At 41.6% G+C, this 27,446-nt stretch overlaps 1 protein-coding gene across 1 annotated transcript in view; it reads right to left on the bottom strand.

Annotated features, from left to right (window-relative positions):
- Window positions 1-862: 862 nt before the first annotated feature.
- The window catches only part of ttc29 (tetratricopeptide repeat domain 29), a 413,904-nt gene continuing 387,320 nt past the window's right edge, over window positions 863-27,446 (bottom strand). The window contains exon 11 of the mRNA XM_067968048.1: window positions 863-1,692. Within this exon, the coding sequence (XP_067824149.1) occupies window positions 1,616-1,692 (77 nt within the window). The 3' untranslated portion in view covers window positions 863-1,615. The remainder of the gene's footprint in view (window positions 1,693-27,446) is intronic.

Raw genomic sequence — 27,446 nt, 5'->3', positions numbered from 1 at the left:
CCAGTCAATAACAAGACCTCACTACATAGAGAATCATGACAATCAGCAACAGGAGACAGTAGCCTAGTGGTTATGGTACTGGACTAGCAACCCAGAGGTTGTGAGTTCACGGTAAGATGTGAAATTAAATTCAAAAACCAGGTAATTTTTATTTTATTCGTTGATGGGATGTGGGCGTTGCTGTCGAGGCCAGCATTTATTGCCCATCCCCAATTGCCCTTGAGAAGGTGGTGGTGAGCCGCCTTCTTGAACCGCTGCAGTCCGTGTGGTGACGGTTCTCCCACAGTGCAGTTAGGAAGGGAGTTCCAGGATTTTGACCCAGCGACGATGAAGGAACAGCGACATATTTCCAAGTCGGGATAGGTTATGGGTTAGCACTAGAAAATGACCATGAAAACTGCTTGATTATTGTAAAAACCCAACTCACTAATGGAATCTGCCACCCCTACAAGTGATCTGGCCTTTAAGCAACTCCAGTCCCACACTGTGTGGTTGACTCTTAATGCATGAATGGCAACTAGAGATGGCCAATACCTACTGCCTTGCCACATCTCAAGAACAAATTTTAAAAAAACATAATTTTCAAATGCAGCAATCAGAAGGGCAAGTAATATTACTTCTACACAAGCAATTCTGCAGCAGTGATTATATGCTTCATCTGGGCACTTTCAATTTCTGCCAGAAGTGTGCTCAGTGTGGAGCAGTGAGAACAACTACGGAACATCTGCATATTACTAATGAGTGCAAAATATACCCACATTTCTATCTGGGACAAGCACACCCAAATTCTCTACAACACCACTTCAAAACAAGAATAGTTATTTTCATGAAATTTTTAATTTATTTCTATTCCAAGCATCAAAACTCTTTTACAGATCTATATTTTATTGATTAAGGCATCAGCTGATTATTTTCACTAAAAGCACTGTAGTAGTTGAAAATATAAACTGATTTGAAAATAGATATTTAAACAGCGCATATGGATCATTAAATATAGAGAGAGCCACACACAGCATGTTTCAATAGAGTTAGGACACACATAATTCCTTGGTTGATGAATAGCCAAGGAAGTACACATTACCAGGCTGGATAGCTCATTATTTTTGATTATGTTATCAAGAATATTATCTATTATAACAAATTTGAAGGTGCTCTCTATTTTACATAACACATTTCAAAATTACTCCAGAGCAATCCAGATACATATATATGTATTGGTAATGATGATGTAGGATGTTTCATTTGTGATACACATGTGGAGAAGTTTAAAGATTATTATTGTATTGATTAAAGAGTATTTCCTACAATAATTTGTGCAATTTAGGGCAAAAAAAAACCTTAATTGAAAATTAGTACATAACAATGTTAAAACAGAAATATTTGGGTCTATCAGTCACTGTGTTAGCTCCATTTGGTGAAAACTTTAAAATATAAAGCAAAATTCAGCCATCCACGTCATTATGAATAAAATAGTTGGTAAAATAAAAGATTTCTCATGGTTGTTCGGTTTTCTTTTTGGTACTTTAACTGATACCATATGAATTCAATCTGAAAAAAGTGCAGCTGCTGGGAAGAATATGAACTTGCTTTCTATTTTCTTCAGCTTTTGCTTTATTTAAGGCTGATTTTGATCATTATTTATCTTCACTTCCACAATTGTTTCTGTGATATCTCGCTTGACTGTTGCAACATCTGTTGGGAAAATCAATACAGTTTAGAATAGCACTATAACACTGACATAGATTCTAACATAATACATTGTTTCCATCTTTCTCTCAGCAGTCAAGAAACCTGTGTTTCACCTAATGGCTTAATCAGTGAGAGTGAAGTCCATTGAATTATGCTACTTTTGCCATGCCAGGGAGGTATTACTGGTCGCACATAACTGGGAGCTTTGGCTTCCTCTAGTATTGAAGCATTACCATGCATTTCAATGTAAGCACATGCTTGCACATGTACACTGGCACTCTGTGATTCAGAGGAAGCTCCAGTGGGTATTTCTGTGGCCATTACAGCATAGTTCATAACTACTACTGGTATTTTATAGACTCACCTGAGGAATTGAAATCATGCCCTGCAGCTAGGTATAAATGTGGCTCCAATGCTTGTCATGCAATGCATTAGATTACAGGCCATTTTCCTCAGTTCCAAATATTACGCTTGATCCAACTCAAGTTCATTTCCCCACTGACACTGACAGCTTGGGTGGATCTTGGCAGAGTTAAAAAAGAGTCAGTTTGGGTAAAGCATGCTCTAATTTTTGTGTTGCATTTTCATGTTTAAGAATGTAAATATGTGGGAAAGAAACTGATATAAAAAGGCATTAAAAGCTTATTTTCAATAATACAGCCTTTGAAAGCGACATGGTCTTTGTATGACTCCCAAAGGCAGTTTCGTTGAGAGAGTCTACTGTATTATATATAGAAATAAACAGGCACCATAGCAGCAGAACTTAAGTCTTTAGCATGTTAGTGCTATATTTTTTATTTATCATATTTAGATACAAATCTGAATGGATATTGGGGCATTTTGACAATTTTCTGTTTCATTTTTTTGGTTGCTAGAAATACTGGGGTCAATATTAACCCTCCCCACGACGGGCAGGAGAGGGGAAACCTGACCCCAACCTGCCGCGTATGCACCTGTCGCCATTTTTACAGCGGCGGGTTGAGTGTTGTACCTATGTCCTGTCTTGGAGAGGCGGGACACTTCATTATAATATTTAAATCAGGCTCCCACAGTGCAGTTGGGAGTCTGATTTAAATTTAACGGTTGCTGGCCAGGTTTCCCAGGCTCGAGAAACCTGTCAGATAAATAGAGACCGGAGCAGCTGGCTGCAGAATGTAAGTGCTTTTTAGAACACACCTTGTGAGCCAGGAGGAGCAGGAATGCTACCCGGCCCCTCAAGCAAACTTTCTGCCAATCTCGGCCTCTCCTCGCTGCCGCAATCGGCGACCCCCCCCACAACCCACAATCCTGAGCCACTAGCCACGCGATCTGCCGATCCCCCCTCCAACCACCGAGTTTGAGCCTCCCACCCTCCCGATTGCCAGGCTCCGATCCCCATTGCCAACCCCTGATCTTTCCCTCCCACCCGATTGCCCGGTCACCGGCTGTGGCCTTTTGCTGCTGGCTTTCCCGCTCGTCTGCCGGTCAGCCTGTCAATCTGTCTGGCTGCCGGGCGGGAAATGGAATAAAAAATGATAATGAGGTCTTGTCAGTAAACTCGGCAGGACCTCTGCGTCCCTGGGATTTCTGGGTTTCCCCCTGCAACCGCACTCTCCCATTCTCTCCCTGCCTCACCGTAAATATCGGGGCCACTGTGTTTTTTTTATACATAGTCACAACTGAAAAAGAAGTCTTTTGAAAACAGACAAAAAGACAAAAATGCATGTTATTGGAAGAGATGTGTTACACAATTTCTCTATTGCTGTTTTAAGCATTTTGTCTGTATTATCTATATGTATATATATATATACACACGCACATACACATAAATGCCAATAATATTTTAACTAAAACATTAGAATTGAATATAACAAATGAGATTTATAAAGAAAAAGGTTATTCCACATTCTATTCAACTTCGCCCTTTAGGGCCTAAGGCAGTATTTATTTGGTTTCTACTGTACCCTGCCCGAGGCACTGCATGGTGAAATCCAATCTCATATTTCCCACTGGGAGAAAGTGCTAATAAGTGGGATAAGCTATACTCCCATTCATCAATGTACTTATGAACTGCAGCTCAACAGAAACCCTCTATGTGCTAAAAGCCTGAAAATAAGTCAGAACACAAAAGCCACACTTAACCATTTTATAAAGGACTGTATCCAAATTATTCTTAGTGGCACGGCAACATGCTGTACATTAATATAAAAATGTCAAATAAGAATGCTTTCTTTGTAAAACGTGTCACAATTAATATGTTTTACAATAACCACTGAAAAACTTGAACACTTTCTCACTGAGAATTTAGTGCCATAGTAAGATCAATTTCCAAATGCAGATTGTGATGCATCAATGTTACCTGCTGAAGGCACATGTGACAGTCGATTAGTGCAATGCTTCCGTCACCATAGAAGTGTTAATATTATTTTCATAGTCTTCATGATCTACTTTCAATTTAATTTGTACTCATGGTATAAAATACAACTGAAAAAAAAGCTTAAAAATTATAAACATAGCTACTTAAATTATTACAAAGAAATAATTTGTAAATGTAAATAGTAAAGAGGCACACTTATTTTCAATATTCAGCATGGCACAATTGACTATTGACTTCATGTACATAACAAAGAATAAAACACTGTGGCATCTGTTCTTCCTGACGAACCATGGCTATCATGCCTCTTGCACATCCCCGATTTTAATCGCTCCATTATTGGCAGCCGTGGCTTCAGTTGCCTAGGCCCTAAGCTCTGGAATTCCCTCCCTAAACCTCTCCGCCTCTCTACCTCTCTCTCCTCCTTTAAGACGCTCCTTAAAACCTCTCTCTTTAACCAAGCTTTTGGTCACCTTTCCTAATATCTCCTTATGTGGATCAGTGTCAAATTTTGTTTGATAACGTTCCTGTGAAGCGCCTTGGGACGTTTTACAACGTTAAAGGCGCTATATAAATGTAAGTTGTTGTTGTCGGTACTAAATAAAGAGATTGAACAAAACCATTTCACACCAGCATCATTTAAATCCATTTTTACTGAAACAAACTAAAAGGAAATTCGCAAAGTACTAGGTTATGAGAATTTAGTGTTGTCTGCTTTTAGTTATGAAGAATATGTTATAAATGACATACTAGTTCCCTACTGGGTGTGTCACAGGTAAAGGAGAATGGGTTTCATCTGAATGGAAGTGTGGGTTCTGGGGACTGAGAGTCTGTAACAGCCCATTGTTCCATAATAATTTTTCTGAAATAGCTTGTCTTACTAAGTGTCTTCATCAATTGTTTTTTCTACAAATCTTTGATAGTAAAACTAAACCAGATGTCCAAATCATGAATGGAAGAATTCCAAAGTCCTGGATTAAGTTAAATATTTTATATTACAATATTGTATAGAACAATGGTCCATGGCACTCCAAAATTCAAGTCTTCCAAATACTTTCTGGGGTCAAATACATTGTATATTGCTGTGATCTCTCAGTATAACTGTTCAATTTAATGATTGATAACATCAATGAATCAAGCGTGCAGAATTGACTGCCATTTGGCCTTAAAGGATGTAAGGAATGGAGATACGGCACACTCCAACAATCAATAATTTCTAATTCCGACTGGTGCCTGACCAGCAACTTACAGACAAATATAACTAGCCCTACAAAATACATAAAACTTCAGTTTATACCTATTAAAATTCCTAGAGGAATTTAAAACCATCCGTTGGAATTTATGTTTTGTTCTAAAGAATCCTCTTCAAATTCATCCAATAACTCAAGATCTTTTACAACCTAGTTGGAATTTTTAATATATTTTATAAAATCTGTAGAGGTTAGCGCTCATTCAGTATTTTCCCAATTTTTCTATTCTTCCCTCCTGAGGAAGTTGACTCATGGGGGTAATCTTCAATTTCACCGCCTGTGTGGTAATTTGTTGGTGCGGATCGCCCGCCCATTATAGAACCCGCCTGATTTACATTTCACTGAAATCAGTGGTATGAAAATTGGACAGATTCTATAAAGGGGGGCGATCCACTCCACCAGATTATCACACATTTGACAAAGTTGAAAATTACCCCTCATGCTGGGCATGATTTCACAGGTGGCAGAAATGCTCTGGTATATCTTCCAAGTGATCATTCTTCATTTGTAAGCTTAGGCAGTAAGTGCAGGCAGGCTATTTGACCATGACGGGCTTCAAGGCTGAGCACAATCCTGTCCTCACTTGACGACCAGACATAAGTATTTTGTATTTGATTAGTGATCAGAAAGAATCCTGGCTTACTTTTTTCTTCCTTAGCTCAGGGGTGCTGAGGCCTTTTGTGGTTGATGTCTCTGCCGAGATCAGTTAACTTAGTAAAGATATGAGATCAAACTTGAGATTTTCTGGTCTGTATAGTTCAATACCACACCACATAGTGCTTTTACTCAATAAGCTAACAAGAGAGCTCTTTGCATCAATTTTAGTAGTGCAGGTAATATTCAATATTGCAAACACTGGAAAAATTTTGTTCATAGCTTACTTTGAGTTGTAACTGTAATGAATGAAAACAATAAAAGCAGAGGCCAAGTCATCAGCAACTGATGCTCAACAAAACATAATCATGAGTCAGTCAGATCATCAGTATCAACTTAGTCAACATTACACCATCAATACCTGTCACATATAATATACTGTACAAAGACTAATGCCATAAAATTTACTAAACATGTTTTTGTTGAATACCAAAACACTGGCGCGATAAAAGTTAACATTAGACCATCAGTATCAATTCATAGTAACAGGAGATTTATTCCATACAATTATTTATTGTATTCAACATATAAACCTTAACTGTCAATTGCACATATCCAGCTCAGTATGCTAAGCCCATGGACCAGAAATAATCTGCTAAAATAATTATTTCCTCTATTGACATTCATGAGAAAAAGGACATCTTGCAAAACATTACTGCAATATTGTTGTCTGTATATTTGACACAATATACATGAGTGTTTTCTGTCTTCATAACAATACTCTTTCACTATTTCTCTTTTTCTGTATGATGCTTCTACCATCTTTCTTGCTGTGCCCTCTCTCAGCTCGTTCATATCAGTTGTTTCCTGCGGCTTTTACAGCAAATGTTGGTGTCAAAAGCTGTGCTTTCTTCCTGTCTATACTAGTTTCTCTCTGTCTTGTGTAGTGCCTTTCCATTTGTTCTTACAAGTGCCAAGAGCAAAACTTCCATTGTTAACAGTGATAATAGATGTTAACCTCAAAACAGACTGTCCCTGCTAGCAATACTTGATCAGCTGGCTATGGAGCTGCCTTTGAGATGAAGTCCAATGCCAGGCTTAAACTGCTATGAGTTATGATGGATTAAGTCTTTCTCTCCACATGCCCTTTCAACTCAGGATCCTTTGCAGGCATGCTCAATATATTGTTAGAACTGTGCATTGTTAACCTGATTTTGAAGAAATAAGCAGTTTTATCTATTCTGCATATGATTTATCTTGAATGGATCTGGATTAGCCTCCCAATCCTCTTCAAGCCCTCATTAATAAGAAAATTAGATAATTCAGTTTTAATAGTTTTAAGATCTTGACTGGTCCTTTTAACTCTAGTGAACCAAGTTCAGATATTACTATTAGATGCACCCGTACCTCTTTCTGCACACCATAAAAATTGATTAAAACTATGAAAGGAAACATAATATGCCTCATTCTTCACCACTCTCAGCAAATGTTGACTAGATGGACAATGAGTGCTTTATAGTTAGAATTATGATAGAGTTACAGCACAAATTAAATTAAATCAGATTGTTGGACAGCATTATAAGATATTATTTATGGGACAAATATTTGCTTGCAGGTATTAACACCATCAGATCTTGCTAGTTTAGCTGCCAATGTTACTCAAACTATTGCATTATGCATGAGATGAGAGTATTATTGAGGTATACCGTTTCACTATAAGAACATAAAAACATAAGAAATAGGAGCAGTAGTAGGCCATACGGCCCCTCGAGCCTGCTCCGCCATTCAATAAAATCATGGCTGATATTCTACCTCAACTCCACTTTCCCACCCAATCCCCATATCCCTTGATTCCCTTAGTGTCCAAAAATTTATCAATCTCAGTCTTGAATATACTCAACGACTGAGCATTCAGAGCCCTCTGGGGTAGAGAATTCCAAAGATTCACAACCCTGAGTGAAGACATTTCTCTTCATCTCAGTCCTAAATGGCCAACCCCTTATCTTCAGACTATGACTCCTAGTTCTAGACTCTCCAGTCAGGGGAAACAGCCTCTCAGCATCTACCCTGTCACGCCCTCTAAGAATTTTATGTTTCAATGAGATCACCTCTCATTCTTCTAAACTCCAGAGAATATAGGCCCATTCTACACAATCTCTCCTCATTTAGGGAACCTTCGTTGTACCTCTTCTAAGGCAATTATATCCTTCCTTAAGTAAGGAGACCAAAACTATACACAGTAATCCAGGTGTGGTCTCACCAGAGCCCTATATAATTGCAGCAAGACCTCCTTACTCTTATACTCCAACCCCCTTGTAATGAAGGCTAACATACCATTTGCCTTCCTATTTGCTTGCTGTACCTGCATGTTAACTTTGTGATTCTTGTACAAGGACACCCAAATCCCTCAGAATACCAACATTTCTTAGCCTCTGACCTTTTAAAAAATACTCTGCTTTTCTATTCTTCCTACCAAAGTGGATAATTTCACATTTCTCCATATTATACTCCATCTGCCACCTTCTCGCCCACTCACTTAACCTGTCTATATCCCTTTGCAGCCTCTTTGTGTCCTCCTCTCAGTTTACTTTCCCACCTAGCTTTGTATCACCAGCAAACTTGGATACGTTACACTCGATCTCCTCATCTAAGTCATTGATATATATTGTAAACTATTCAACAGAGATGTATGCAATAATTGCTGCTGTTTTTCCTTGCAGAAAAAGACTGCACTAAACAAATGGGAGTGTCAGAGGACTGACAGTGGCATGCTGCAACTCAAACCACAGACCAGTTTCAAGAATGGCTAGGAATGGAGGACATAGAGGGCCTGGATGGTGCAAAAGTTGGAGAGCATGATGGTGCTCCTGGTTTGTACAACTGTGCTGCCATAGTGCAACTGAGGCTAAATTAGCAACATTCAGCAGCTTAAAAATAGTATTTGAATAACACCAAAACAAAACATGCAAACACAATGGAGGAGAAATTGGACTTTATTGTGTCAAATGGGGGCAAAAATGACCAATTTCACGGGGCTATGTCTCGCACCCGAATGACGCTTGAAAGACATCCGACCCCATATTGGGTTGGGTGATTTTTCAGGGCTGCCTAAAACAGATGTTAGGCCCCTTGCATATATAAACATCTATTTTAGGACCTATTCTGGAAATTTGTCTGCCCTGAGTGGAGCAGGCACTGAGAATCACTTGGCCTACATTCGGCCTTACCAGCGGTCCTTAAAGGAGGCCACCAGGAAAATATAAGGTTTTTTTATATGCATACCTGAATGTGGAACCGGGAGGAGCAGGAGTGCTCGTCTCAGCTCCTTAGCACTATGGTGGGCAAATGCTGGTCCATGCTCGGCAAACTCCTATTTTCCTCCTCCAGTCTTAACCTTAGGGCTGCTGCCAGTGAGCAACCAGCCCAAATTGGAGGGCACCAATGATGTTAACATCTATTATCACCCGAATTATCAAGATGAGGCCTGAGGAACAATTTCGGGTGTTTTTTGTGCCGGCCTCTTCTCGCGCCACCTGGTTTGTGCCTGACAATGGGCACAAACAAATTTATCTCCCAATGTTCCAGCGATACTCCAAACAATAACCATGTCAATTTTTGTTCCACAGAAAGTCACATGCCCATGGAGAAATACACGATTTACAGTAAGCACTAGCTCAGAGATACCCACTTTAGATAATATTGGTGAGTTAGAAGAGGCACCCATGGTGAGTCACATCATGAATGAGGAAAGACTGGAGTTGGTGGTTAATGAAGGACAGTCTGCTGCTATGTCGAGGTTGGCACGCCAACTGACCCTGCAGAATCTCTTTTGGATTCTAAACACATGAGCTCAGCTTTGAGTTGGAGGATGTTGCTTGAGCAGGTAGTGTAATTGAGTCTACTGTAAATGAGTCTACTTGCAAAACACTGAAAATTGGCTTTGGTTCTGTGGTGGAATCTACCACTAAATTATACAATGTTTTGAAGGAAGATTTTTCTGCCCTGCAGTCTGATATTGAGCAGCAAGCTACTTCAGTGACCTCAGGCGCACAGAGGAAAAGCACCAAAGGAGCAGCTCTCATGAACATAGGAACAGGAGTAGGCCATTCAGCCCCTCAATCCTGTTCATCCATTCAATTAGATCATGGCTGATCTGTACCTTAACTCCATTTTCAATCTTTGATTCATATCTCTTGAAATCCTTACCTAACAAAAATCTATTGATTTCAGCCTTGGAAATGTCAATTGACCTAGCATCCACAGCCTTTTGGGGGAGACTTCCAGATTTCCACTATCCTTTGTGTGAAAAAGTGCTTCCTGATTTCACTCATGAATGGCCTAGCTCTAATTTTAAAATTGTGCTCCCTTATTCTGGATTCCCCCACCAGAGGAAACAGCTTCTCCGTATCTACTCTATTGAATCCTTTTATCATTTTAAACACTTCAATTAGACCACCCCTCAACCTTCTAAACTCAAAGGAAAACAAGCCAAGTTTATGCAACCTGTCCTCATGATTTTAGCATTCTAGTGAATCTGCGCTGTACCCCCTCCAAGACCAATATATCCTTCCTGAGGTGCAGTGCCCAAAACTGAATGCAGTACTTCAGATGGGATCTGACCAAGGTTTTGTACAACTGAAGTATAACTTCCTCCCTTATGTATTCTAGCCCCCTGGAGATAAAGGCCAACATTCCATTAGCCATTTTGATTACTTTTTGTATCTGTGCACTAGCTTTTAGTGATTTGTGTACCTGGACACCCAAATGCCTTTGCTCCTCCACAGTTCCTAGTCTCTCACTATTAAGAAAATACTCTGATTTGTCTTTTTTGGATCCAAAGTGGATGACCTCACACTTTCCCACATTGAACTCAATTTGCCATAGTTTTGCCCACCTACTTAATCTGACTATGTCCCTTTGTAAACTACTGCTCCCACCTACACAACTTACTGTGCCTCATAACTTACGAGTCATCTGCAAAAAAGGATATACAACTCTCCATGCCTTCATCCAAGTCATTGATATATAAGGTGAAAAGCTGAGGCCCCAGTACAGATCCCTGGGGAACACCACTGGTCACATTCCACCAAACAGGGTAGATTCCCTTAATCCCTACTCTCTGTCTCCTACCTCCCAACCGATTTCCAACCCACGTCAAAAGGCTACCTCCAATTAAGTGTGCTTTTATTTTTATTAATAATCTCTTGTGCAGAACCTTATCAAAACTTAGAAGTGTAGTAAACAGTGAGGAGGATAGTAATAGACTTCAAGAGGACATAGACTGGCTGGTAGAATGGGCAGACACATGGCAGATGAAATTTAACGCAGAGAAGTGCAAAGTGATATATTTTGGCAGGAAGAATGAGGAGAGGCAATATAAACTAAATGGTACAATTCTAAACGGGGTGCAGGAACAGAGAGACCTGGGGGTATATGTGCACAAATCTTTAAAGGTGGCAGGACAGGTTGAGAAAACGTTTAAAAAAGCATATGGGATCCTGGGCTTTATAAATAGTGGTATAGAGTACAAAAGCAAGGATGTTACATTGAACCTTTATAAAATACTGGTTCGGCCACAACTGGAGTATTGTGTCCAATTCTGGGCACCGCACTTTAGGAAGGATGTGAAGGCCTTAGAGAGAGTGCAGAAAAGATTTACTAGAACAGTTCCAGGGATGAGGGACTTCAGCTACGTGGATAGACTGGAGAAGCTGAGGTTGTTCTCCTAAGAGCAGAGAAGGTTGAGAGGAGATTTGATAGAAGTGTTCAAAATCATGACAGGTTTAGATAAAGTAAATAAAGAGAAACTGTTCCCATTGGCAGAATGGCAAGTTCCTGGAAATTGGAAATCGGAAATCCAACAAGCAAGGCGCCCTCTACAGGGCATCTGGGATCTGTGTGAACAGGGCAAGCAACAATGTATCTCCTTAACCAATCAGATTGAAGCATCGTTAATAACAAAGCAGACTCAGAACCAGAAAGTGTAAGTTAGAATAGTGAATTTAATGTTATATCAGGTACATAAAGTGAAATAAAGAGAGGAAAAGAATGATTGAATTAAGAGACAGATAAAAGAGACAAAGATAAAGTAAAAAAACAAAATTTACTAAAAATTTTTTTTAATGTCTAACAATAATTGAAATCTAAAGGAATGACACATGTTAAAGTTAATTTTCAGGGCTGGAGATGTTGTTTGGCAGTAAATAAGACTTACCACGCTGTTAAAATGGTACTTAGACTTGAAAAGGTGATGCACTTTGGAGGGACTAACAAGGCAAGGGAATACACAATGAATGGGAGGACCCGAGGCAAGACAGAGGGTCAGAGGGATCTTGGTGTGCAAGTTCACAGATCCCTGAAGGCGGCGGAACAGGTAGATAAGGTGGTAAAGAAGGCATATGAGATACTTGCCTTTATTAGCCGAGGCATAGAATATAAGAGCAAGGAGGTTATGATGGAGCTGTATAAAACACTGGTTAGGCCACAGCTGGAGTACTGTGTGCAGTTCTGGTCGCCACACTATAGGAAGGATGTGATCGCTTTGGAGAGGGTGCAGAGGAGATTCACCAGGATGTTACCAGGGCTGGAGCGCTTCAGCTATGAAGAGAGACTGGGAAGATTGGGTTTGTTTTCCTTGGAGCAGAGGAGGTTGAGGGGGGACATGATTGAGGTGTACAAAATTATGAGGGGCACAGATAGGATGGATACTAAGGAGCTTTTTCCCTTCGTTGAAGGTTCTATAACAAGGGGACATAGATTCAAGGTAAAAGGCGGGAGGTTTAGAGGGGATTTGAGAAAGAACTTTTTCACCCAGAGGGTGGTTGGAGTCTGGAACTGGAGCCTGAAATGGTTGTGGAGGCAGGAACCCTCACAACATTCAAGAAGCATTTGGATGAGCACTTGAAATGCCATAGCATACAAGGCTACGGACCAAATGCTGGAATATGGGATTAGAGTAGACAGGGCTTGATAGCCAGCGCGGACACGATGGGCCGAAGGGCCTCTATCCGTGCTGTATAACTCTATGACTCTAAGGGTGGAAAAGCAGAGGACACAGATTTAAGGTGATTGGCAAAAGAACCAAAGGCGACGAGAGGAAAAACTTTTTTACTCAGCGAGTAGTTATGGTCTGGAATGCACTGCCTGAAAGAGTGGTGGAAGCAGATTCAATCGTGGCCTTCAAAAAGGAATTGGATAAATACTTGAAGGGAAAAAATTTACAGGGCTATGGGAAAAGAGCGGGGGAATGGGACCAACTGGATTGCTCTTACAAAGAGCCGGCACGGGCTCGGTGGGCCGAATGTCATCCTCCTGTGCTGTAATGATTCTATGTCTTCTGGAAGTCCATATAGACAATATCCATAGATACTATCCTGTCCACCATTTTAGTGACCTCCTCAAAAAATTCAACTAGACGAGTCAGGCATAGCCTAACCTTCACAAATCCACACTGACTCTCTTTGATCAGCTCATACTTGTTCAAATGCACAGTCACTCTGTCCCTGATAATAGATTCCAGCAATTTCCCCACTACTGACTAAACTGACAGGTCTGTAGTTTCCTGGTTTCTTCCTCCCTCCTTTCTTAAATAATGGAGTGACATTTGCAATTTTCCAACCCAAAGGCACAATTCCTGAATCTAGAAAGCTTTGGAAAATTATGACTAGTATAGAGCAGTTCATGGTAATCACATTCATTATATGCACTCTTATATGTTATATATATCTGCTATAAACACATATGAAATGGCTTTCTATAACTGAAAACATTATTCACATTATGCTTGAATGGATCCAACAATAAACAAAATATTATTTGTACAGTAGCAAAAGCCATAATTAGAATAGTAATTACTGTTACTAATATTAATGGACTAATGCTTTAATGCATTTATACACAGACATTAAGGAGTTTATCATCAGTGGGTTAACGCCTCTGATAAAATAGCAGACAACAGAATGTAAAACCTATTCAGCATTCATCTGCTAATGTCAGTAACAGTACTTTCTAAGCTATTGTTTGTAAAATTGGCAAAAATTATTGTCTTAGTGCTCTATCAGTGCATTTAGTAATTGAAGTTTCCAAGCGCAGGGTTCAGGAGAACTGGTCAGTTGTACCCTGGTGCACCCTGTCTCGCTTCCTGTCAAGATGCTCTGTTGCAGGTGGCTTGTGGTCATCATCTTCTTGCAGCATACGTGGTTAATCTTTGTCATCAGATTGCATGGATAGTAGAATAGAATGCTCTGGTTAGACCACATCTTGAATATTGCGTCCAGCTCTGGTCACCGAGACCCAAGAGAGATAGTCAAGCTCTAGAGGTGTTATAGGGAACAGCTACAAGATTGATCCTAACATCAAAGGGTTGAGTTATAAGGAAAGACTAAGGAAAAAAAACTTGATCTTTTCAACTTTGAATTTGAAGCAACCTACTGTAGGTGTTTAAGATAGTAAAATAGTATAGAAAAGGTAAATTCACAACATTACTTCAAATTAAACCACAACAGTAGATGGTAGTGGTTGTTGGAGACCAATCATCTCACCCCCAGGATATTGCTGCAGGAGTTCCTCAGGGCAGTGTCCTAGGCCCAACCATCTTCAGCTGCTTCATCAATGACCTTCCCTCCATCATAAGATCAGAAATGGGGATGTTCACTGATGATTGCACAGTGTTCAGTTCCATTCGCAACCCCTCAGATAATGAAGCAGTCTGTGCCCACATGCAGCAAGACCTGGACAACATCCAGGTTTGGGCTGATAAGTGGCAAGTAACATTCGCGCCAGACAAGTGCCAAGCAATGACCATCTCCAACGAGAGAGAGTCCAACCACCTCGCCTTGACATTCAACTGTATTACCATCGCCAGATTCCCCACCATGAACATCCTGGGGGTCACCATTGACCAGAAACTTAACTGGACCAGCCACATAAATACCGTGGCTACAAGAGCAGGTCAGAGGCTGGGTATTCTGCGGCGAGTGACTCACCTCCTGACTCCACAAAGCCTTTCCACCATCTACAAGGCAGGTCAGGAGTGTGATGGAATACTCTCCACTTGCCTGGATGAGTGCAGCTCCAACAACACTCAAGAAGCTCGACACCATCCAGGACAAAGCAGCCCGCTTGACTGGCACCCCATCCATCACCCTAAACGTTCACTCCCTTCACCACCGGCGCACCGTGGCTGCAGTGTGTACCATCTACAGGATGCACTGCAGCAACTCGCCAAGGCTTCTTCGACAGCACCTCCCAAACCCACGATCTCTACCACCTAGAAGGACAAGGGCATCAGGCACATGGGAACAACACCACCTGCATGTTCCCCTCCAAGTCACACACCATCCTGACATGGAAATATATCGCCGTTCCTTCCTCCTCGCCGGGTCAAAATCCTGGAACTCCCAACCTAACAGCACTGTGGGAGAACCTTCACCACACGGACCGCAGTGGTTCAAGACGGTGGTTCACCACCACCTTCTCAAGGGCTATTGGAGATGGGCAATAAATGCTGGCCTTACCAGCGACGCCCACATCCCATGAATGAATAAAAAAAAAGGGCACAGGTTCAAACTAAAAAAGGCAAATTTAAAACAGATATCAGGATTTTCTGCTTCCCAAAAAAGTTATCAACAGATGGAATGAATTTCTGGGTCGGGCAGAGGAGACAAAATACCTGAAAACATTTAAGAGATGGTTGATGCTGGAGTGAAGGGATCTGTAGGTTATTTCTGAATAAATGACAGAGGATGGACTGACATCTCATGATGTAGCATCTGTATCTATCGCGCGATACCTCTGTCCACTGCAAAATTGTGTAGAATATAGCAATCTACAACGATTCTGCCCATTCTCTCTGGGATATAATGCAAGACATATTGAAAGGCCCAAGCATTGAAATCACTGCTGAGGACATAAAGGTTTGTTTTATGATGCTCTAATGCACTCATGCGCCTCATTATATGCTGCTTCCTTAGGGAAAGAAGTAGGATACCTAAGTCAGTAACCGTGGTTGGAGTAGGTAACCATGGTTAAGTCTGCTGGGAGCCAACACTATAATCAATTTGCGCCTTCAAACATTGGTGGGACTCAAGATCACCATAGAATGAAGGCATCATATGCACTTATAGAATCAAGTCCGTGCCGGCTCTCCGCAAGAGCAATCCAGTTAGACCCAATTCCCCACTCTTTCCCCGTAGCCCTGCAATTTTTTTCCCTTCAAGTATTTATCCAATTCCCCTTTCGAAGCCACGATTGAATCTGCCTCCACCACCCTTTCAGGCAGTGAATTCCAGATCATAACCACTCGCTGTGTAAAAAAGCTTTTCCTCATGTCGCCTTTAATTCTTTCACCAATCACCTTGAATCTGTGTCCTCTGGTTCTCGACCCTTCTGTCAATGGGAACAGTTTCTCTCTATCTACTCTGTCTAGACCACTCATGATTTTGAGCACCTCTATCAAATCTCCTCTCAATCCTCTCTGCTCTAAGGAGAACAACCTTCGCTTCTCCAGTCTATCCACAAAACTGAAGCCCCTCATCCCTGGAACCATTCTAGTAAATCTTTTCTGCACCCTCTCTAAGGCCTTCACATCCTTCCTAAAGTGCAGTACCCAGAATTGAACACAATAATCCTGTTGGGGACGAACCAGGTTCATCATAACCTCTTTGCTTTTGTACTCTATGCCTCTATTTATAAAGCCCAGGATCCAGTATGCTTTTTTAACCGCTTTCTCAACCTGCCTTGCCACCTTCTAAGATTTGTGCACATATACCCCCAGGTCTCTCTGTTCCTGCACCCCGTTTAGAATTGTACCATTTAGCTTATATTGTCTCTCCTTGATCTTCCTACCAAAATGTATCACTTCGCACTTCTCTGCATTAAATTTCATCTGCCATGTGTCTGCCCAGTCCACCAGCCTGTCTATGTCATCTTGAAGTCTATCACTATCATAGAGAGTCATAGAGTCATAGAGTCATACAGCACGGATAGAGGCCCTTCGGCCCATCGTGTCCGCGCTGGCCATCAAGCCCTGTCTACTCTAATCCCATATTCCAGCATTTGGTCCGTAGCCTTGTATGCTATGGCATTTCAAGTGCTCATCCAAATGCTTCTTGAATGTTGTGAGGGTTCCTGCCTCCACAACGCTTTCAGGCTCCAGTTCCAGACTCCAACCACCCTCTGGGTGAAAAAGTTCTTTCTCAAATCCCCTCTAAACCTCCCGCCTTTTACCTTGAATCTATGTCCCCTTGTTATAGAACCCTCAACGAAGGGAAAAAGCTCCTTAGTATCCATCCTATCTGTGCCCCTCATAATTTTGTACACCTCAATCATGTCCCCCCTCAACCTCCTCTGCTCCAAGGAAAACAAACCCAATCTTCCCAGTCTCTCTTCATAGCTGAAGCGCTCCAGCCCTGGTAACATCCTGGTGAATCTCCTCTGCACCCTCTCCAAAGCGATCACATCCTTCCTATAGTGTGGCGACCAGAACTGCACACAGTACTCCAGCTGTGGCCTAACCAGTGTTTTATACAGCTCCATCATAACCTCCTTGCTCTTATATTCTATGCCTCGGCTAATAAAGGCAAGTATCCCATATGCCTTCTTTACCACCTTATCTACCTGTTCCGCCGCCTTCAGGGATCTGTGAACTTGCACACCAAGATCCCTCTGACCCTCTGTCTTGCCTCGGGTCCTCCCATTCATCCTCCCATTATCCTCCTCACTGTTCACTACACTTCCAAATTTTGTGTCATCTGCAAATTTTGAAATTGTGCCCTGTACACCCAAGTCCAAGTCATTAATATATATCAAGAAAAGCAGTGGTCCTAGTATTGACCCCTGGGAACACCACTGTATACCTTCCTCCAGTCCGAAAAACAACCGTTCACCACTACTTTCTGTTTCATGTCACATGGCCAATTTCATAGCCACGCTGCCATTGCCCTTTTTATTCCATGGGCTTCAATTTTTCAAATGTAAGGAATCTTACAACACCAGGTTATAGTCCAACAGTTTTATTTGAAAATCACAAGCTTTCGGAGTTTACCTCCTTCGTCAGGTGAACTTCATCAAATGCCTTTTGAACGTCCATATACACAACATCAACCGCATTGCCTTCATCAACCCTTTCTGTTACCTCAATCAAAAAACTCAATCAAGTTAGTCAAACACGATTTGCTTTTAAAAAATCGGTACTGGCTTTCCTTAATTAATCCACATTTGTCCAAGTGACTGTCAAGGGGCAGAAAACGTTGGTGGGGGTTGTCTATAGGCCCCCAAACAGTAGTGGAGATGAAGGGGAGGGCATTAAACAGGAAATTAGAGACGCATGTAAGAAGGGTCCAACTATAATCATGAGTGACTTTAATATACACATAGATTGGTCAAACCAAATTAGCAATAATACTGTGGGGGAGGAATTCCTGGAGTGTGTACGTGATGGTTTTCTAGACCAATATGTTGAGGAATCAACTAGAGAGCAGGCGATCCTAGACTAGGTATTGTGCAATGAGAAAGAATTAATTAACAATCTTGTTGTGCGGGGTCCCTTAGGGAAGAGCGACCATAACATGATGGAATTCCTCATTAAGATGGAGAGTGAACTCGTTGAATCCGAAACTAGGGTCCTGAATCTAAATAAAGGAAATTACAAAAGTATGAGGTGCGAGTTGGCTATGATAGATTGGGGAACTTTACTAAAAGGGATGACGGTGGATAGGTAATGGCTAATATTTAAAGAATGTGTGCAGGAATTACAACAATTATTCATTCCTGTCTGGCGCAAAAATAAAACAGGAAAGGTGGCTCAACCGTGGCTTACAAAAGAAATTAGGGATAGTATTAGATCCAAAGAGGAGATATATAAAATTGCCAGAGAAAGCGGCAAGCCTGAGGATTGGGAGCAGTTCAGAATTCAGCAAAGGAGGACAAAAAGATTGATTAAGAGGGGGAAAACAGAGTATGAGAGTAAACTAGCAGGGGACATAAAAACTGACTGTAAAAGCTTCTATAAATATGTCGAGAAAAAGATTAGTGAAGACAAATGTAGGTCCCTTACAGTCAGAAACGGGGGAAATTATAATGGGGAACAAAGAAATGGCAGAACAATTAAACACATACTTTGGTTCTGTCTTCACAAAGGAGGACACAAATAACCTGCCAGAAATGTTAGGAAACCAAGGGTCTAGTGAGAGGGAGGAACTGAAGGAAACCAGTATTGTAAAAAAAAGTGCTGGGGAAATTAATTGGGCTAAAGGCTGACAAATCCCCAGGGCCTGATAATCTACATCCCAGAGTACTAAAGGAAGTGGCCCTGGAAATAGTGGATGCATTGGTGATTATCTTCCAAAATTCTATAGACTCCGGAACAGTTCCTACAGATTGGAGGGTGGCAAATGTAACCCCACTATTTAAAAAAGGAGGGAGAGAAAAAACAGGGAATTACAGACCAGTTAGCCTAACATCAGTAGTGGGGAAAATGCTGGAGTCTATTATAAAAGATGTGATAACAGAACACTTGGCGGGGCATTAATGGGATTGGACAAAGTCAGCATGGGTTTATGAAAGGGAAATCATGCTTAACAAATCTACTGGAGTTTTTTGCGGAGGTAACTAGTAGAATAGATAGGGGAGAATCAGTGGATGTGGTGTATTTGGATTTTCAGAAGGCTTTTGATAAGGTCCCACACAAAATATTAGTGTGCAAAATTAAAGCACATGGGATTGGGGGGGAATATACTGGCATGGATTGAGAATTGGTTGACAGACAGGAAATAGAGAGTAGGAATAAACGGGTCTTTTTCCGGGTGGCAGGCAGCGACTAGTGGGGTACTGCAGGGATCAGTGCTTGGACCCCAGCCATTCACAATATATATCAATGATTTGGATGAGGGAACTAAATGTAACATTTCCAAGTTTGCAGATGACACAAAGCTGGGGTGGAATGTGAGCTGTGAGGAGGATGCAAAGAGGCTCCAATGTGATTTAGACAGGTTGGGTGAGTGGGCAAGAACATGGCAGATGCAGTATAATGTGGATAAATGTGAGGTTATCCACTTTGGTTGTAAAAACAGAAAGGCAGATTATTATCTGAATGGTGACAGATTGGGAAAAGGGGAGGTGCAACGAGACCTGGGTGTCCTTGTACACCAGTCGCTGAAAGTGAGCATTCAGGTGCAGCAAGCAGTTAGAAAGGCGAATGGTATGTTGGCCTTCATTGCAAGAGGATTGGAGTGCAGGAGCAGGGATGTCTTACTGCAGTTATACAGGGCCTTGGTGAGACCACATCTGGAGTATGGTGTGCTGTTTTGGTCTCCTTATCGGAGGAAGGATGTCCTTGCCATGGAGGGAGTGCAACGAAGGTTTACCAGACTGATCCTGGGATGGCAGGACTGACGTATGAGGAGAGATTGGGTTGACTAGGCCTTTATTCACTAGAGTTTAGAAGAGTGACAGGTGATCTCATCGAAACATATAAAATTCTAACAGGACTAGACAGACTAGATGCAGGGAGGATGTTCCCGATGGCTGGGGAGTCCAGAACCAGGGGTCACAGTCTCAGGATACGGGGTATGCCATTTAGAACCGAGATGGGGAGAAATTTCTTCATTCAGAGATGGTGAACCTGTGGAATTCTCTACCACAGAAGGCAGTGGAGGCCAAGTCATTAAATATATTCAAGAAAGAGATAGATATATTTCTTAATGCTAAAGGGATCAAGGGATATGGGAAAAAGCGGGAACAGGGTACTGAGTTAGACGATCAGCCACGATCATTTTGAATGGCAGAGGAGGCCTGAAGGGCCGAATGGCATGCTCCTATTTTCTATGTTTCTATGTTTCTATAATTCTGTCCTGGATTATCGTTTCTAAAAGTTTCCTCACCACCAAGGTTAAACTGACTGGCCTGTAGTCGCCAAGATTATCCTTACACCCTTTTTTAACAAGGGTGTAACATTTGCAATTTTCCAGTCCTCTGGCACCACCCTCGTATCTAAGAATGATTGAAAAATTATGGCCAGTACCTCCGCAATTTCCACCCTTACTTCCCTCAGCAACCTAGGATGCATCCCATCCGGACCTGGTGACTTTTCTACTTTAAGAACAGCCAGCCTTTCTATTACCACCTCTATCAATTTTTAGCCCATCCAGTATCTCAACTACCTCCTCTTTTTTTCCCTGAAAATTCAGCATTCATTAGCATTATTCTTAGTGGAATAATATCCATTTCTATTTAGGAACACTAATCCATTTTCCACAAGAATATGAATTGCCACATGGTGCAGTTGATGAGATCCTGTACATTGGGGATGGTATACTATGGACAAATTGTGTTTGCCTCTCCTGCTGCCCTATGTCTACATGGATATATCTCTTGGTGTGCCAAATCAGGCAATCCTGTGTACTCGTGCCAGAGTGCTAAGGAAAGTTGTTGACTCTTGTCGAGTTTACTGAGGTGCACGATACCACCAAAACTGAAAAGAATTTAGAGGGCTAGATTTTTATGCCCATTGACTGAATAAGTCAAAGGCTGAGAAGATGAGGTAAATTAGGGTAACTGACAGGAACCAGTGACTAGAGACTAGAGACTAGAAAGATATGTATACTTTGAAACATAATGACTGTTGTTATGCAGACAAGCAAAGCAGCAGTTTGCACACAGCAAGATCCTACAAACAGCAGTTAAATGAATGACCAATTAAACTGTTGTTTTGCTTGTAAAAATTTAAAACAGTCATAACTTTAACTATTTCCCGCACTTCTGCTCTCGCCCCTTTCCTTCCCTCCCAGAACCATGATGGGGTTCCCCTTGTCCTCACCTTCCACCCAACCAGCCTTCACATTCACCGTCTCATCCTCCGCCATTTCCGCCACCTCCAGCATGATCCCACCACCAAACACATCTTCCCCTCCCCTCCCCTTTCAGCATTCTGAAGGGACCGCTCCCTCCGCGACACCCTAGCCCACTCTTCCATCACCCTCAACACCAGCTCTCTTCCCCACGGCACCTTCCCGTGCGAGCACAGGAGATGCAACACCTGACCCTTCACCTCCTCCCTTCCCACAGTCCAGGGCCCCAAACCACTCCTTCCAGGTGAAACAGCGGTTTACCTGTACTTCTTTCAATTTAGTATACTGTATTCACTGCAGACAATGTGGTCTCCTCTACATTAGGGAGACCAAAAGCAGATTGAGTGATCGCTTTGCTGAACACTTCTGCTCTGTCCGCAAACGTGACCCTGACCTTTCGGTTGCTTGCCATTTTAATTCCCCTTCCCATTCCTACTCTGACCTCTGTCTCTTACACTGTTCCAATGAAGCTCAATGGAAGCTCGAGCAACAGCACCTCATCTTTCGATTAGGCACTTTACAGCCTTCTGTACTCAACACTGATTTCAATAACTTCAGATCATAACCACTGCTCCCATTTATTCGGTCAGCTAGTGCTGGTAATGGTTCAGCTGCTGCCATTTACAGCTGCTACTGATCAAACTTTTATTTCTTAACCTGTCGCATTACCACCCTCCTTGCCTTGCACCATCATCCCTTTTGTCATTTAAATCACTCGTGTCCTCCACCCTATCAGAGACCTTCCCTTTTGTTCTTTCCTCCCCTCCCCCCTTTCCCTGGCTCTGTACTTGCTCAAAAACTTTAACTCTTTTATCATCTTCCAGTTCTGACGAAATGTTCTTGACCTGAAACGTTAACTCTGTTTCTTTCTCCACCGATGCTGCCTGACTTGCTGAGCTTCTCCAGCATTTTCTGTTTTTATTTCAGATTTCCAGCATCCGCAGTGTTTTGCTTTTGATAACTTTAACTATTACTGGTTCTAATACTAATTCAGGGCCACAGCTCTCCTTCCACAAGGATAGCTCTCCTGTTGGATGCAGTCTCCTCATACAACTCTCCAGTGTGAGTCAAAGGAAAGCGACTCTGTTATGGTACCTACACTACACTGGTAAAACCAAGTCCTGATAGAATGCCTTCTCTGCTATGTAACCTCTTGGGAATATAAAAAAAAGGCCTTCTTTTCCTGCAGTTCTTATTCCTCCTACTTCAAGGTTGCCATGAAAGACACTGGGCTCAATATCAAGGATGGGCAGGAGGTTGTCGGGGTGGGGGGCGAGGTTAAACCCTAAAAAACACGAAACGTGACCCCAAACAGACGCACATGGCCATTTTTACTGCAGCGGGTTGTGAGGCGTGCGAGTATCCCATCTTGGAGAAATGGGACACTTTAACATATTTAAATCAGGCTCCCACAGTGCAATTGAGAGCCTGATTCAAATTTAATTGCTGCCGACCAGGTTTCCGAGAGCCCGGGAAACCCAGCAGTGAAGTGGAGGCGGGAGTAGTCAGCTCCAGAAGGTAAGTGCTTTTTACAGCATTCCTTGTGGGCCAGAAGAAGCAGGAGTGCTCCCCCCAGCCCCTCAAGGAAGCCTTCGGCCTCCCTTTTGCCGATTGTAGCCTCTCTCTAGCCCCTTTCGCGATCAGCGAACTTTCCCCCCTAACTCCCGATCTACAGCCTGCTTCCCTCCCGCGATCACGGCCGACGCTCCCTTCCCCCTAAAGCCCCGATCTGCAGCCTTCCTACCTCTCGATAGCCGGGAACCATTTCTTTCAGCATGAAGAAACAACACAATCAGTGACTGACAAATCACCTAACAGTTAGAGACAAATGAAAGCTACGTCAACACCCAGCATTTGTGCAGGACGGGTCCCAGCTGCTGGAGTCCTTCACACTGAATGTAGCAGTTCTGTAGATCGAGGTGTTTTATTGTATCACAGAGTCCAATGGCATGAGACAGCACCACACAGTCAATGAGGGGGTCAGCCGCAAGTTCTGAAAATTAGTGTTCCCACAGATCCCATTGTGGCCCGAGCCAGTCCTTTATTCTGAGACTCAAACTGGTGTTCAGAATGACCCTTTTACCAGTTTCACTCTCCGTGTTTCCAATCTGTCCTCCAATCTTCTCCTTCACCCAATCTATCACTCGGCAGGGGGCTGGTTTTCCCGCCCGACAGACGGCCAGCCCGTCAATCTGGCTAGCTGCCGGGCAGGAAACAGAAGAAATTATAGTGAGGTCCTGCTGTTAAATTCGGCAGGACCTCCGCATCCCTGGCTTTGCCGGGTTCTTTGGCCGCTTTTGGCCCGTTCGCTCCCCACCTCCCCGTAAATATCGAGGCTATTGAAGCTACATTCTTCAAGTTGTTTTCCACCAGATGCTCACTTGAATTTGACAGAATCTCTCTATTGCAATGGAATCTGTGTGATAACTCTGACACTTTCCTCCTCTTTTAGCTTCAGATTTGTTTTTGTGCAATTAGCATAAAATGCACTACAATGAAGAATGAGCAATTTACACAATTTACATTGCTCTGTAACAAGCACTCAACAAGCAAAATAACTGTTTAATGCAGGGTCAGTGTGTTAAAATGTGCTACACCTTTACCTCCTTTGAGCAATTTCAGGAGCATGGTCAATAGTCATTAATTGCTGCATTACCAAGGATGACGAAATTGCTACACTTTAACGAACATTTAAATGTGAGCTTCCTATAACGCACAGAGGAATTTTTCTCCCTACTCCCTCAAGCTTTTTGTGATTATAGACTGATGGTGGTAAGGGATTCCACAGTTTTGCAATAATGGTAAAAAATGAGCTAGAGTAGAATTGTGCACAATGAGTCATGGCTTCAACACAGTGGGAATGTAGGGCAGAGTATATTGTATTGGATACAATATTTGGAGTTTAGAAGGAATAAGAGAGGAAAACTGACAGCAGCACTGGCCATAGCTAATAGAGAAATACAAAAAAAGGTTGTGAGAGAGAGGTTGGAGGCTGCAGGTGAGAGAGGGATTATCTAACAGATGACAAGCTTTTTCTTGTATTTTTGTCCAGCAGTGTGAGCAAGGTACAAGAAAAGCCTCCCAGGTATGGTGCCAATATTTAAGTCTTGGACAGAATTAGAGTTTATAAAACATTAAGATCTGCTGAATGGAAAAAGTGTTTGGCATGATAGAGGAAATTGATCTTCTTGGAAGCAGCTTAAACAATGGAGAAGATGGAGGAGTTCTATGTGAGATGACAGGAGATAGTGAGCCCAAGAAGGCTGATAGAGGAAGAGAACTAAGGGTCAATAATCATAGCTAAGAGGTGGCTGCTTTTGTTAGCTGTTGGTTAGACTTACAAGATATACAAAGAAATTGTACCTTTGAGCAATTGAAAGAAACAAGATTTTCATTGCCCCATTTAAGGGCATGTAAGAGATCAAGATGTAGGGATTTAGCATCGCACTGAGAGAGAACTAGAGGCTGTGGGCGCTGAATGTGTGCAATCTGAGGTTGTCTATGAATGCAGATTGGGATCATCAGCAAAAGAGTGGGGGGAGTTGAATGACGAGTGGAGATCACTGATATGAAGAAGGAACAGAGAGAAAAAAGAACCCTGGACAACCCTTGAGTTAATGGAGAAAGAGTTTGAGAATAAGCCATCAATTACAGATAAAGTAGTAATGCAAAACTAGACACCCATGATTTCAGCTGTGCTGAGAGGCTAAATGATGGCAACTTGTTTAGAAGTGTATGGTGTCAGACACTGCCAAAGTATTTGGAGCTGCCCAGTGCAATGGAAGCTGATACAACAAATTGCAAATATTCTAAAAAAATTCATATGTCATTTTCTCTGTTTTTGATGTGTCACCCTTCAGTTGGGAACAGTAGGACCGCCTTGATCAGTCAGTGGGGAATGCTTGCTTGTCCCTGTTCTTATCTCTACCATACATATTTCATCCTCAAGGTTCTGTGCTCCACCTTTGTGATGCACTCAACCTTGTAGCCTAGTCACCAAGTGATGCATGTAACAGTGGTATGCAAATTTTAGTAGCAGGCAGTTCTGGGATTCTAATTCCTTCAATCTCAGAAATGCAACCACTGTTGGGTGGGTTCAGTTAGACTACAAGATTGTAAAATTGTCTATAATTTTTTTCCTGATAAAAATTAGATTTAATTTCAGCTACTCCTAAATAAACTCTGAATATTAGTCCCATTGCAATGAGTTCATAAGCACATGCAGTGGCAGTCTTGGGAGAATTTCTTAATATAGTTTTGTCTTGTTAAAATATCTGTTATGGTTGAAAGCTAAAGGGATTACTTTTGAATAGTCATCACAAAGGTTGATTATATTCGTATATCATTTAGTTTTGACGCTGAAGGCTACTATTACATTAGGTATTCAGGCCATGTACTGTCAAAAACTAGTCATGTGATTTTGTAATGACAGCTTTCTGTTAACCTCCACAAAATGATTCAAAAGGACGTTTCAGCGTGTAATTTGCAACATACTACATTCCTAAGCAGGAAATCATTAAATGCTGAACAGGAGTTTTAGATTTTTTGGCAGAAATTAAAAATCCTCTTGTTTGTGAGATCCTACTCATTCACAGTTATGGTAAAAATCCATCTTATGTCTAACATTATTTTCTCATTTTAGGTTCTGTATGTTTTTAATCACGCTTAGTGTAATAGACATTATTAATGTATTATAGGCAAGACAAAGCATGGTATGAAGGTGCACATAAAATTGTGAAAATGATAATTCTGAGATGATGCATACAGCGGAGTGTATTACAGGTAAAGATGACGGCAAAACTCAAATAGTTTATCAATGCAAGATATGTTACTACTGTGAAACACACCCTTATATGAGGTGCCCTATATGATATATACTGAAGAATGTAGGCACTTACTATTTAATGGAAATCGGTAGCAAATTTGAGTGTAAGGTTCCCAGATAGCAGGCAGCCATAGCTGTATAACAGGATTTAAATTGTAGTTATAACTGAAGCATGTGAGTCATGCTGCAATGATATTGACTTTCATTTTATTGATGTTAAAAGGAAGTAACCTGCTTACTACAAGATGGTAGTGTAATAAATGGTAGTGACTGGTAATTTGACTATTCACAGGAAGGTTATTCCACACATAGTAAAGTTCAAAGTGGTATTTCATACGTATGAATCAGCATTTAATGGTCAGCTGCAATGTTGCACATCTCATTTAAAGGCGTCTTGAAGGGTCTACTAGGAAATAAACACCCACAGAATAAGGGACCATACCTCAACTATGAAATAGCCCCAAAACCGTCTTTTACACTCATTAAATTGCTACAACTCACCCACCATTGGCAAGATATTATTTTGAAAATCATGCACATTAGATTATATAGCATATGTATTTCAGTTTATAATATCTGGATTTCTCTGTATAATGTAAAAAGTTGAGTTACTCACCATCAGATATAGCAGTCGGAATCTTTCAAATATATACTCCTTATGACTTGGGAAAGTTACCCAGCCACAAAGAAATAACTGATTTTTCTGTCCCTTTAGGACACTTTTGGACTAGAACCTTTCCTTATGGCACAACAACAACTAGCATTTACATAGCACCTTTAATGTAGTAAAACGTCACAAGGCGCTTCACAGGAGCGATTATCAAAAGAAATTTGACACTGAACCACATAAGGATATTAGAACAAGTGACCAAAAACTTGATCAAAGAGGT

This window comes from Heptranchias perlo, chromosome 1, assembly GCF_035084215.1.
Source record: "Heptranchias perlo isolate sHepPer1 chromosome 1, sHepPer1.hap1, whole genome shotgun sequence".
NCBI classification, from domain to species: Eukaryota; Metazoa; Chordata; class Chondrichthyes; order Hexanchiformes; family Hexanchidae; genus Heptranchias; species Heptranchias perlo.
The sequence above is the reverse complement of the archived record's forward strand: the minus strand, read 5'-3'. Positions and strand labels throughout refer to the sequence as shown.